General features: G+C 46.5%; 1 protein-coding gene across 2 annotated transcripts in view; it reads left to right on the forward strand.

Moving 5' to 3' along the window:
- The window catches only part of ELMOD3 (ELMO/CED-12 domain containing 3), a 50030-nt gene that overhangs the window by 15504 nt on the left and 20447 nt on the right, over positions 1 to 14079 (forward strand). For both annotated transcript variants that reach the window (XM_011965785.1, XM_011965784.1), the window contains 5 exons: positions 4174 to 4242; positions 5228 to 5319; positions 6552 to 6675; positions 6914 to 7036; positions 12614 to 12744. In XM_011965785.1, the coding sequence (XP_011821175.1) occupies positions 4174 to 4242; positions 5228 to 5319; positions 6552 to 6675; positions 6914 to 7036; positions 12614 to 12744 (539 nt within the window). The remainder of the gene's footprint in view (positions 1 to 4173; positions 4243 to 5227; positions 5320 to 6551; positions 6676 to 6913; positions 7037 to 12613; positions 12745 to 14079) is intronic.

A 14079-nucleotide genomic window follows, 5' to 3' on the forward strand; every position in this document is an offset into this window, starting at 1 on the left:
ATATATATATATATATATATATATTTCCCCCCTCCCAGGGACAGGGTCTCGCTCTGTTGTCCAGGCTGAAGTGTAGTTTTGTGATTATAGCTCACTCCAGCCTTGAACTCCTGGGCTCCAGCAGGGACTACAGGTGTGCATTACCATGCCTAGCTAATTTTTAAAAAATTTTATGTAGAGACGGTCTCATTATGTTGCCCAGGCTGGTCTCAAACTCCTGGCTCAAATGATCCTCCCACTTTGGCCTCTCAAAATGCTGGGATTACAGGCATGGTGGCATGTGCCTATATCTCTGGCTAACTAAAAAAAAAAGTAAAAAATAAATGTAGGCTGGGCACAGTGACCCACGCCTGTAATCCCAGCACTCTGGGTGGCTGAGGCGGGCGGATCACGAGGTCAGGAGTTCTCTACTAAAAATACAAAAATTAGCCAGGAGAATCGCTTGAACCCAGGAGGCAGAGGTTGCAGTGAACCGATATCGCACCACTGCATTCCAGCCTGGGCAACATAAAAAAAAAATAATAATATAATAATAAATAAATAAAAATGTAAAAAAAGAATTAATAAGCTGACTCAATTGGCAGTGCTGTTGACTATATGAGTAAGTGGAAGAGAGCTGAAATAAAGGAGACAATTATAAAAAGGAAAAAAGATAACCAAATTAATGTGAGCTGTGTTAATTATCCTGAACATTTGTCCTTTGCCCCCGTGTTCTTCTGTTGGTCGGGGAAAACAGTATTTATGTCACACGTAGGAAGCGTGTGCCTCGTTTCAAGAGAAAAGGAGAAGCAGCTCTTAACGTCGTTTGGGCATTTGTGTTTTTAAGCACCAGCTTGCTATTGCTGGTGGAAACCTTGAACTTTTGCTGACTGACCTGTTTTGACAGCATAATCCCACCCCCTTGCCACTGTGGTTCCTGCTCCTGGCTCACAGACTTTGATCAAGCTGTGTGTTGGCAAGGGCGTATGGGGTTGGGGAGGGATTGGTTAAGTTGCTGGTACATGAGGCTCTGACAGGTGAAGAATTAATAAATCAATAAAGCTGCATGAAGGTAAAAGGGTGAAGGATCCTGTTCAACTTCACAATAAGCATTGCGTCCTGCTGTTCTACTCATCCCCTAACCCCCTTTTTTTTTTTGAAACAGAGTCTCACTCTTGCCGCCCAGGTTGGAGTGCAATGGCGCAATCTTGGTTCACTGCAACCTCCGCCTCCCGGGTTCAAGTGATTCTCCTGCCTCAGCCTCCCAACTAGCTGGGATTACAGGCACCCACCACTGTACCCAGCTAATTTTTTTGTTTGTTTGTTTTTTGTTTTTTGTTTTTTTAATAGAGACAGGGTTTCACCATGTTGGCCAGGCTGGTCTCGAACTCCTGATCTCAGGTGATCCACCCACCTCAGCGTCCCATAGTGCTAGGATTACAGGCGTGAGCCACTGCATCCAGCCTTCTCTTCCCTTTGTGTTCAGCCACTTTGTCCCTCCTTTTTAGCTCTTATGCTGAAAGCAAGTTTTATTTTCTTGATCATCCAAGGTCGAATATTCTCTTAAAGCTGTCTTAGAAACTCCAAGGCTCAGTGTCTGCTACTCCGGAGTGGAGCAGGTGAGATGGAATTTCCTAGAGGTCCAGACATTTAGGACCCTGGACCCATCTCACCCGCTGCCTCTGGCCATTGCCGTGCTGGACCTGAGCCCACACCTGTGTTGATGATAGTGGCTTACCTTTGGGCCACATGCTGTCCTAGGAAGTAGAAGAATTACCCCATCCTCACAACAGCCCCATGAGGGGTTACAGTTGATAAGTAACTTGCTTGAAGACATACAGCTAGTAAGAGGCAGAGATGAAGCATTCACATGTAGTTTGGCTCTCAAGTGTACTTTCAGTAACTATCCTCTACTGCTTCCCAGCCACTTTCTCTTCCTTATTATCTATTAGCGTCTGGTAGCATTTCATTTAATCTGCAGGTATATTCTCCCTACAATTTATTGCCATGTGATGTCCTCAGCCAAGATTGTGAGGCAGAGAGGAGCTGTCCTAACCTACTTTACCACTGAGGCTGGAGAGGTCATATTTTTGGTATTAAACTGGAGTCTCTCCATCCTTCACATTGTTGATGTCCTCTGTAGCAAACTGGAAAAGTCAGTGACAGAAGATGCCGCTAGCAGTTTGAGCCAGAGAGTGACAGCTCTGGTTTTGAGAAAAGGGCTGGGTGGTGGCTTTAGAAAGCCCACCCTCTGCTTTTTTTCTCCCCCTTGTATTCTGCTTTCATTCATTCATTCATTCATCAAACATTTGTTGAGCACCTATTATGTGTCAAGCTCTGTGCTAGGCTCTAGAAAACCTGGCCCTATGTAGCTCACCATGGAGCAGGAGAAACAATGACTAGTCTATGATAAGCACGGGTTGTCAGGGTCTCACAGAGCAGTGACCCCTCATCTGGACCCATGAGATCAAAGAAGGCATCCAGGAGAGGATGGTGTCAGAGCTAACTGAAGAATGAGAAGGAGCTGCACCAGCAGGGGTTGGAACTGATGGTGGCAGTGCCTGGAGTCTTGATTCCAGCAGAGGGAGAGCAGTCTGTGAAAAGGCACCAAGGGTGGGAGAAGGCAGAGCACATGGAGGAACTTCAGGTAGTTCTGGATGGCCCTGGGGCAAAGCTAGAGAGGTAAGCAGAATCGGCCGGGCGCGCGGTGGCTCAAGCCTGTAATCCTAGCACTTTGGGAGGCCGAGACGGGCGGATCACGAGGTCAGGAGATCGAGACCATCCTGGCTAACGCAGTGAAACCCCGTCTCTACTAAAAAATAAAAAAAAAAACTAGCCGGGCGAGGTAGCGGGCGTCTGTAGTCCTACCTACTCGGGAGGCTGAGACAGGAGAATGGCCTAAACCCGGGAGGCAGAGCTTGCAATGAGCTGAGATTCGGCCACTGCACTCCAGCCTGGGCAACAGAGCGAGACTCCGTCTCAAAAAAAAAAAAAAAAAAAAAAAAAAGAATCTACAAATGTTCCTCGAGTTAAGGTGAACTTCCATCCCAATAAACCCATTTGGAAGCAAAAAATATAAGTCGAAAGTGCATTTAAGGCTGGTCCGAGTAGAATGATGTTTACAACGAATTGATCACAACCAGTTACAGATGTTTCTGTTCCTTCTCCACTCCCACTGCTTCACCTGACTAGCCTTTAAAAAAACAAAAAATTTAAAAACAAAAAGAAAAGAAAAGAAAAATGCATTTAATATCCTGATAAATCCATCTAAAAGTCAAACAATTGTAAGTGGAACTGTCACAAGTTAGGAACCATCTGTAGATCGTGAAGTTATGTGGATACTGTGCTGTAGCGTATGGGTTTTAGCTTGAGGACTATGGAGAATCCCTGGAGGGTTTTGAGCAGTGATGTCTGATCTTACTTTTCTTTTTTTTTTAAGGCGGAGTCTCGCTGTGTCGCCCAGGCTGAAGTGCAGTGCCATGATCTCTGCTCACTGCAAGCTCCGCCTCCCGGGTTCACGCATTCTCCTGCCTCAGCCTCTGGAGTAGCTGGGACTACAGGCGCCTGCCACCATGCCCAGCTTATTTTTTGTATTTTTAGTAGAGATGGGGTTTCACTGTGTTAGCCAGGATGGTCTTGATCTCCTGACCTTGTGATCCGCCCGCCTCGGCCTCCCAAAGTGCTAGAATTACAGGCGTGAGCCACCGTGCCTGGCCCGATCTTACTTTTCGAAAGCTCACTCTAGCAAACCTGTGAGGAGAGGATCAGAGGGTGTTAAGACCCAAGGCAGCCGGATGTGGTAGTGCATGCCTGTAGTCCCAGGTGCTCAGGAGGCTGAGGCAGGAGGATTGCTTGAGTCCAGGAGTTCTGGGCTGTAGTGTGCTGTGCTGATCAGGTGGCCCCACTAAGTTCAGCATTAATATGGGGACCACCCAGGAGTGGGGGACCACCAGGTGGCCTAAGGAAGGGTGAACTGGCCCAGGTCAGAAATGGAGCAGTTCAAAAATCCTGTGCTGATCAATAGTGGGATCATGCCTGTGAATAGCCACTGTACTTCAGTCTGGGCAACACAGTGAGACCCCATCTCTTAAAAAAAAAAATTAGGCCCAAGGCAGGCAGACAAGGCTGGGGTCTGCAGTAGAGGCCCAGACATACCTAGATCTCAGAGGGTCTCCTTTTCTCCCACTATTGCAGTTGTGAGTACAGAGGTGGTCAGAGCCCAAGAAGAATGGGAAGCTGTGGACACCATCCAGCCAGAGACAGGTAACTGTAGGAATGCTGCTGTCTCCCCATAGCCCCTCTGCCAGCAAAGGCAACATTCACACATATGGCAAATGTTTCTGTGAGTCTGGGACTAGGAGACAGAATTCCTAAGAGTGCTCATTTTAACTATATAACATAGATTACAATATCTTTTTCAAATCCGAATATGATGACATCCTATCTATGGAGGAAACCAGAGTGAAGGCCATGGAGAACGGGCTGCCATCCCTGTCCATCTTCCACCCAGCCGTGAAAGAAGACAGGGTTGACCTTGGTTAGGGCAGCTTCTACAGAGTGGCGAGGTTGGGCAGGAGGGTGGAGACAGGGCCCCTGTGTGAGGCTGCTCAGGTTGTTTACTGCACAAGGAAATCCCTGGGGATGGGAGCTGAAGCAATCTGCTGGAAGGCTCTGAAGGCTGAATAAAAATTGTCTCCTGTTTCTTTCTAAGAGGTTTGGATGAAGCAATAGAACTAGGACTTATATCTAGCCTGAGCCTCTATTGAGCTCCTGGGGCCAGTGAATAGTATCAGCCATCACCTATATTGCTAACTGATCAGTTAATTCCCTATTGGCTATAACAGAGGTGTGTGGTTGGGGGTTCCTATACAGGGTGTAAGAAGGGAAGAGTGGAAATTAGGAAAGGCCCCTAAACAGACTGGTTGCATGCTCTTATGTGGGTACCCACCCCAGGCAGTGACTTGCCCCCTCACAGATGAGAGAATTTAGGGATCGCCTTGTGGGGCAGATCTGCCCCATACTCACTGCAGAGGTTGGCCTAGCACGACTGAATAGCCTAGTCCAAAAAGAGAGTCATCTTCGCAGATAATGCCAGCCTCTTGAAAGAAGATTGGTTGTAGCTGTAGGTGTCTGATGTTCAACTGAAAGTCAGTGCTTGGCTTGGAGGTGACAAGTAGGAGGACCTCAGTAAATGTTTGCTGACAGAATGACTCCTATAAATCCTGGCATGTCTTCCCTTTTGCCACAGGGAGCCAGGCTAACTCAGAGCAGCCTGGGCAGCTAATCTCCTTCAGTGAGGCCCTGCAGTACTTCCAGACTGTGGACCTTTCCTCCTTCAAGGTATGATGGTAGCAGGGTTTGGAGTCTCAAGCAAAGTGCCTTTTCCCTAGGAGCCAAGCTTCTGTCCCACCAGGATAGGGCACTGGGCAAGCAAATCTCCCCTAAGATCTTGGTGCCCAGGATCATGGGTGGCCTAGGACCCATACTTCATTTGGGGCCTTGGTAGCTTTTGTGGGACTGTGCCCTTACAGCTCCTGTGGCCCTGTCGTTCAGGGGCCTGTATAGCTGTTTCTCTACTCTTCCCTTTTAGGGATGGGGACATCTAGAATCAAGTACTAGGCAAGGCATACTGTTGAGGGAGCTGAGTACTTCATGGCCAGTGGCCTTCCATTCCCTCAAGGAACCAGAAGCTATTTAGGAATTTAAGAAAGATATAAGTTGGAAAAAGAAGAAATATTTGGGGGAATAAATGCTAGGGGTGGGTTAGGTGCTGGGCATAGTGGCTCACACCTGTAATACCAGCACTTTTGGAGGAGTTTGAGGTGAGGGGGTCACTTGAGCCCAGGAGTTCAAACCTACAGTAAGCTATGATCACACCTGGGCAACAGAGTAGGACCCTGTCTCTGTAAAAAATAAAAAAAACTGGGGAGCTTTCTGGGACATATTGAGTAACAATACATTTAGATAAATGTGATTTCAGGTCTTCTACCTAAATCCTGGCTCAGGGGAGAGAGGCTAAAAAGATAGGAACCAAGTTGTTTTATAGGACCCAGAGAGCCAAAAGCTACCGAAATCAGAATGTTCTAAGGCTTGCAGTAGTGACCCTGGGCCATGAGAAGCCAACATGACCTCACTTGGGAAGTGCTGGTTGTGACCAAAAGATCCCAGCTACCCCTCAGAGTCATCTAACTCCAGTGAGTCCCCACCTCCTGGGCAACCTGTCCCGGCATTTGTCTGACTGCCTGGGGGAGCTGGGCATGTGTAACCCCTGTGGGAGTTAGTGGAATAGCTAGTTCTGGAAAAGCCCAGAGGACTAAATGCAAATAATGGCTGATAATACCTACCCTTGGGGATGTCTCTTTCACCTTGCAAAAAATCTGGGAGCTGGAAGAGCCCGGCTCTAGAGACAACAGGTGCCTTGCAACTTCTGCCTCCTTCCCCTGGCCCAAAGACCAGCCAGCTAGCTGGGGGAATTACTTTCTGCAAGCGCTGCCTCTAGTCTGAGCCTGATGGGAAGTTGGTTAAGGGAGATGAAGCAGCACTCTGCCCATTGCCTGCAACTTCTTCCCCAGAAAAGAATCCAGCCAACTATTCGAAGGACTGGGCTCGCTGCCCTTCGACACTACCTCTTCGGGCCTCCAAAGCTCCACCAGGGCCTTCGGGAAGAAAGGGACTTGGTCCTGACCATTGCTCAATGTGAGTGCAATGTGAGCCCACAGGGGAGTTGCTGCATCTGCGGTGAGGCAAGACCCTGTGTGCTGATGCTGTTGCTGAGGCTAAGCCAGGAATATTGCATGTACCATGGTTGGCGGGTGAGAGTGGGAGCTGAGAATTGGAAGTCTTGAGCACAGTCCAGATCTCACATTCTCTGAGAAGCACCCAGTTCTCCCATGAGGGGCAATCTGGCAGACAGTGTGGGTGTGTTTTGGGGCAGGTGGCCTGGATAGCCAAGACCCAGTGCATGGCCGAGTCCTCCAGACCATCTATAAGAAGCTGACCGGCTCCAAGTTTGACTGTGCCCTTCATGGAGACCACTGGGAGGACCTGGGCTTTCAGGGTAAGAGGGAGGAGCAGCTCATCTTCTTTTTCATGCCTCTGATTCCAGGACTAGAGTGAGAGGCCAGGTCGTTCTCATCCAGCACTATGAGGGGGAAGATCTCAGGGGAGTATTCTGGGAGGAGGGTGTAGCAAATGCAAAAGCCGTGAGGGGGCGCCTGCTTTCTCTGCTTGAAAAATAGCCAGAGTAGGTCTGGCGTGGTGGCTCATTCCTGTAATCCCAGCACTTTGGGAGGCTGAGGAGGGTGGATCACTTGAGGTCTGGAGTTCGAGACCAGCCTGGCCAACATGGTGAAACCCCATCTCTACTAAAAATACAAAAATTAGGGCCGGGTGCGGTGACTCATGCCTGTAATCCCAGCACGTTGGGAGGCTGAGGTAAGTGGATCATGAGGTCAAGAGTTTGAGACCAGCCTGGCCAACATAGTGTAACCCATCTCTACTAAAAATAGAAAATTTAGCCAGGCATGGTGGTGTGCACCTGTAGTCTCAGCTACTCAGGAGGCTGAGGCAGGAGAATTGCTTGAACCTGGGAGGTGGAGGTTGCAGTGAGCTGAGATTGCACCATGGTACTCCAGCCTGGGCGACAGAGCAAGACTCTGTATCGGAAAAAAATAAAAAATAAAAATTAGCCAGGCATGGTGGCACGTGCCTGTAATCTCAGCTACTCAGGAGGCTGAGGCAGGAAAATCACTTGAACCAGGGAGGCAGAGGTTGCAGTAAATGGAGATCGCACCACTGCACTCCAGCCTAGGTGACAAAGGGAGACTCTGTCTCAGAAAAGAAAAATAGCGAGAGTGTGGCTGAGGTGGAGACGAAAGTGACAGGAGAAAAGATCACTTGGTGGTCTTTTAGGCTGTTGTATACATTTACTCTAAGTGATATGTAAAACACTGGAGTGATGTGACTTAGAATCTGGCATTTTTGGGTTTTTTCCTCTCTAAAAAATATTTATGAAAATTTTATCATATATTATTTTACTTTCTGAGTGAAACAGAATCATTTCACCAGTTTTTAGGTTGTACTATTTTTTTTCAAAACCATATCAAATTGGCCGGGCATGGTTGCTCACGCCTGTAATCCCAGCACTTTGGGAGGCCAAGGCAGGTGGATCACCTGAGGTCAGGAGTTTAAGAACAGCCTGGCCAACATGACAAAACACCATTTCTACTAAAAATACAAAAATTAGCTGGGTGTGGTGGCACGTGCCTGTAGTCCCAGCTACTCAGGAGGCTGAGGCAGGAGAATCGCTTGAACCCAGGAAAAAGAGGTTGCAGTGAGCTGGGATTGCACCACTGTACTCAGCCTGGGTGACAGAGTGAGACTCCATCTCAAAAAAAATAAAAATAAAAATAAACAAAACCATATCAAATTATATTTGTATAGAATAGGGAAATGTCTTAATTTTGAAAGGAAACTTTAAGGCAGGGCACAGTGGCTCACTCCTGTAATCCCAGCACATTGGGAGGCTGAGGCAGGCAGATGACTTGAGGTCGAGTTCAAGACCAGCCTGGCCAACATGGTGAAACCCCATCTCTACTGAAAATGCATAAATTAGCCGGGTGTAGTGGCATGCACATGTAATTCCAGCTACTCAGGAGGCTGAGGCAGGAGAATCGCTTGAACCTGGGAGGTGGAGGTTGAACCCAAGATCACACCACTGCACTCCAGCCTGGGTGACAGAACAAGACTCTGTCTCAAAAAAATTTTTTTAAAATTTTAAAAAAAGATAAAAGGAAACGTTATGTACTCCTAATTAACTGGTGGTCTGTTGGTGTGGCAACATGGTTACGTCCTTGTTCCCTCTCTCATCTATCATGTAATCGTCTTAAATGTATCCTCTCTATATATAGAGAATTGCACCAGCAATGTTAAGATTTTTGTTTCAATCAACAAACATAATTTTTTTGAGGAGGGGTTCTCGTGAAGAACCAGAAAACCTGCTAGACAAATTATAAAAGAGCTGTGACACTACAATAAACGTAATTTCTAAATCTCTGGAGAAAAAGGAAAATCTGGGCCAGGCACGGTGGCTCACGCCTGTAATCCCAGCTTGGGCAACAGAGTGAGACTTGGTCTCAAAAAAAAAAGAAAAAGAAAAAGAAAAATGTTGTGTTTACTCTTTCCATTGTTTGTTCTTCCTTCCTAATATTCCAAAGTTCCCTCTTTTATTTTTTTTCTATTTCAAGGACTTCCTTTAGTTATTCTCTTAGGATAGGTCTGCTGGCTATAAATTGTTTTTGTTTTCCTTCATCTGAGAATGTCTCAATTTCCTCTTCACTTCTGAATTCTGTGGATATAAAATTCCAGGTTGACACTTCTTTTTATTCAGCACTTGAAAATGTGCTGCTTCCTTCTGGCCTGCGTAGTTTCTGATGAGAAATCCACTGTCATTTGAATGATCTCTCCCTCATAAGTAAGGAGTTCATAGTCTCTTTCTGCTTTCAAAATCTTTTCTGTGCCAGGCATGGTGGCTCACACTTGTAATCCTAGCACTTTGGGAGGCCGAGACAGGAGGATTGCTTGAGACAAGGAGTTCAAGACCAGCCTGGGCAACACTGCAAGACCCTATCTCTACAAAAAAAATTTTTTTTTTCTTGAGATGGAGTCTCACTCTGTTGCCCAGGCTGGAGTGCAGTGGCACAATCTCAGCTCACTGCAACCTCCACCTCCCGGGTTCAAGCAATTCTCCTGCCTCAGCCTTCTAAGTAGCCGGGACTACAGGCCTGTGCCACCACACCCAGCTTTTTTTTCGTATTTTTTAGCAGAGATGGGGTTTCACCATGTTGGCCAGGCTGGTCTTGAACTCCTGACCTCAAGTGATCCACCTGCATGAGCCTCCCAAAGTGCTGGGATTACAGGCGTGAGCCACCATGCCTGGCCAAAAAAAAAAAATTTTTTTTTAGTAACCAGGTGTGGTGACGCATGCCTGTAGTCCCAGCTACTGGGCAGGCTGAGGCAGAAGGATCGCTTGAGCCCAAGAAGTGGAAGCTGCAGTGAGCTGGGATCACACTACACCCCAGCCTGGGTGACAAATTGAGACTCTGTCTCAAAAGAAAGATCTTTGCTCACGCCTGTAATCCCAGCATTTTGGGAGACTGAGGCAGGTGGATCATGAGGTCAGGAGTTCGAGACCAGCCTGGCCAATATGGCGAAACCCCGTCTCTACTAAAAAAATACAAAAATTAGCTGGGCGTGGTGGCACGTGCCTATAGTCCCAGCTACTTGGTAGGTGGAGGCGGAGGTTGCAGCGAGCTGAGATCGCATCACTGCACTCCAGCCTGGGCAACAGAGCAAGACTCCATCTCAAAAAAAAAAAAAAAATCTTTGCTTTGTCTTTGGTTTTCAGGAATTTGACTGTGATGTGTCATTGTGTGGATTTCTTTGGGCCTCTCTTGTTTGAGGTTAGCTCAGCATCTTGAGTCTGTAGGTTTGTGTCTTTTGCCAAATTTAGTCAATTTTCAGCCATGATTCCTTTAAATACTTTCTTCAACTCCACACTTTGTCCTCTCTTGTGGGATTCCAATGATACAAATGCTATCTTTGTTCATTTTTAAAAATCTTTGTTATAGCCTCAGATCTCTAAGGCTCTGTTCATTTTGGTTTTTGCTTTTCTGTCCCTCTGTTGTTCATATTATGTAATTCTATTGTTACTGTCCCATATTCAAGTTCACTGATTCTTTCCTCTGCTGTCTCTGTTCTCCTGTTGACCCCATCCAGAGAGTTTTTAGTTCTAGTTATTCTGTTTTTCAGTTCTAAAGTTTCTATTTGGTTATTCTTTATATCTGCTGTTTCTTTACTGAAACTTTCTATTCTTTCATTTTTTCAAAGTGTATTTGTTCATAATTGCTTACCAAAGGCATTCTATGGTAGATACTATAGTGATTTTCTATCCTTGCTGTAACAAATTACCGCAAACCTAGTGGCTTAAAACAACACAAATTATTATCTTACAGTTTTCTAGTTCAGAAGTCTGACTCAGGTCTCACTGAGAACCTGTGTTCAAGATCAAGGTGTTGGCAGCACAGTGTTCTTTTTGGAGGCTCCGGAGGAGAATCCATTTCCTTGCCTTTTGTAGCTTCTGGAGGCCACCTCCATTCCTCCATCTTCAAAGCCAGAAACAGCATCTCTCTGAGCCAGATTCTTCACAACTCTTTCTCTGGCTCTGGGCTTCTGCCTTTCTTTTACACTTTTAAGGACCCTTCCGATGACATGGGGCCCACCCAGACAGTCCAGGATCATCTCCCTTTCTGCTGATCAGCAACCTTAGTGCTACCTGCAATCTTAATCCCCTTTGCTATGTTACATAACATAGTCATAGCTTCTGGGGACATGGCCATCGTGGGGCGGGGGGATTATTTTGCCTACCACGGCTGCTTTAAATTCCTTGTCAAATAATTCCAACAACTGTGTTATCTCAGTGTTGGTGTCTGTTGATCATTTTTTCTCATTCAAATTGAGAATTACCTAGTTCTTGGTGTAACAAGTGATTTTTTATTGTATCTTAGACATTTTGGATAGTTTGTATGAGACTCTGGATCTTACTTAAATCTACTTTAGCAGGCCTCCTCTGTTACTGTGCCAGCAGGGGAAGGAGGGATGTCACCTTGTTACTGCCAGGTGGGGGTGGAAGTCCAGGTATCCCATTTGGCTTATACTAATACCAAGTTCGAGACCAGCCTGGCCAACATGGCTGGTGGGGCAGGGGTACCTCGTTACTCTTCCTATGTGACTTCCACATTGCAGAGGAGGCAAGGGGGCTCCTTACCCCTGGGAAAGATAAAGTCCCAGCTCGCCGCTGGTCCTTCTCTGACGCTACCCTTGTGGAGCTAAGGGTGCCTTGACAGTCAGGCCAGGATGGAAGTCTAGGGTCCCTACTCCGCCTTTTCTGGAGAAGAGTGGGGATAGGGCCACAGTTTTCTCTGTGGTGTTTTGCTGCAGCAGGGTGGGTGTTGGCTAAAGCTTTCTGTCTTGCTACACTGCCTCTTTCTCCGCGCTTTGGCTAGAGAGAGCAGCTTTCCTTGGGGCTTTTTAGTCTGCTCCCATTGGCATTTCTGGGTTGCTGTCTTCTCCAGCACCACTTGGGATATATTAGGCAAAAAGAAACCCAGGAATTCACCAGAGAGTCATTTCTCAGCTCTCAGGATTCTTAATAAGTCTGTCTTCCCTCCTTTCAGAGTCTTCTGTTTATTTTATATAGTAATGTCCAGGGCTTTTAGCTGTACTTAGTGGGAGGAATAGGCAGAAAGTGCATTATTCATCTAGTTCCAGAACTGTAAATTCAGCCTTTTTTGTAAAGGATCGCTTTGATTGTTTTGTGGAAGAGTAACTGTCAAGGGTCATAGACAGCAGCAAGAAAACTAATGTGGGAGGCTGCCCCAGGGCGCTGGGATCCCCATTTGGTACATAGCCCCTGCTTAGCTCATTAGAATGAACCCCACAAGTGTGGCAGAAAGTGGACCTGTGCTGTCATGCTTTCCTAGCCTGGGAAGAGGCCAGGGTCAGGGCAGCTTCCCACGGCAAGCTCTTAACGCATTGCTCGCTGCCACACCCTGTTTCCTCATGGCCTCTGTTACAGGAGCGAATCCAGCCACGGACCTGAGAGGCGCAGGCTTCCTTGCCCTTCTGCATCTGCTGTACCTGGTGATGGACTCAAAGACCTTGCTGATGGCACAGGAGATTTTCCGCCTGTCTCGTCACCACATCCAGGTAAGACTTGGGTGGGAAGCCAGAGGAAAGGAAGGGGCTGTGGAGCTAGGACCTGAGTGGCCCAGAGGGCTCCCAGGACAGCTGAGACAAACCAGGAATGGGCTTCCCCATCAGTCTGACCTGCATTGAAATATGAGCTCTACTGTTTATTAGCTGTGTAGCTCAAGCAAGTTCCTGAACTCCTCAGAGCCTTGATTCCCTCATCTGCAGAATGGAAATCATAGCGTTGTTAGAAATGCTTGTTCTTTGCTGCCGTAAAGAAATAGCACTTGAACGTCAATTTCTTCAGCAAGGCTATTTTTTTACTTTCTACAGAAAGGGTACACTAGCTAGCAGTTTTGCCACAAGAGTACACTGAATAAAGGAGACAGGGTCATTTATAACTTGACCCGTCTACTTCACTGCTGTGTCCGGTTTCTATTGGCTGGAACGGGACTTCACATTCTGTATTTGTCCTCATTGGCTAGCAACTTAGAACTTTTTAAAAGAGGCAAAGGCAGAGGAGAACAAAGGAAGGGGGAAGTAACTTGTGGAATGCTGAGAAAGGTAAAAAACACCTTCAAATAAGGATGAGGAACAGGCTATGACTTAATGCTTGCTTGGACTAGTATAAGCACGCCAGGGCAATATTTAGGCTAAATTGTGGGAGCTAAAAACATAAAGTACATTGATTTCTTTATTACGGCTAGTAGATATTTAAGAATGTTAGCAGACGTCTTTGAATAAATTTTGCTTCTAAGAGAAGTTACTATTTAACTGAAGTAGATGGGGAGGAAAGTCTTTGAAGAGGAACTTCTACTCTCCTTTTTACAGTGTGAGCCCCGAAAATCTGAGGTCTCAGTTAATTTAGAGAGTTTATTTTGCCAAGGTTGAGAACACACGCCCGCCCATGACACAGCCTCAGGAGGTCCTGATGATATGTGCCCAAGATAATAAGAGCACAGCTTGGTTTTATACATTTTAGGGAGACATGAGACATCAATTAACATATGTAAGAATGAACATTCATTCGGTCCAGGCGGGATGACTAGCAGCAAAAGCAGGAGGACTCCGAAGCAGGGAGGGGGCTTCCAGGTCAGAGGTAGATAAGAGATAAATCATTACATTTGAATTTCTGATTAGCCTCTCCAAAGGAGGGAATCAGATATGCATTTGTCTCAGTGAGCAGAGGGGCAACTTTGAATAGAGTGGGAGGCAGGTTTGCCCTAAGCAGTTCCTGGCTTGACATTTCGCTTTAGCTTAGTGATTTTGGGGGCCCAAGATATTTTCCTTTCACATTTTCCCCCTTTTCTTTTTTGAAATCTTTTGGAGAAAGCATTTTAGAAGAAAATGAAT

The sequence above is a fragment of the Mandrillus leucophaeus genome, unplaced genomic scaffold (assembly GCF_000951045.1).
Source record: "Mandrillus leucophaeus isolate KB7577 unplaced genomic scaffold, Mleu.le_1.0 Scaffold737, whole genome shotgun sequence".
In the NCBI taxonomy this organism is placed as follows: Eukaryota; Metazoa; Chordata; class Mammalia; order Primates; family Cercopithecidae; genus Mandrillus; species Mandrillus leucophaeus.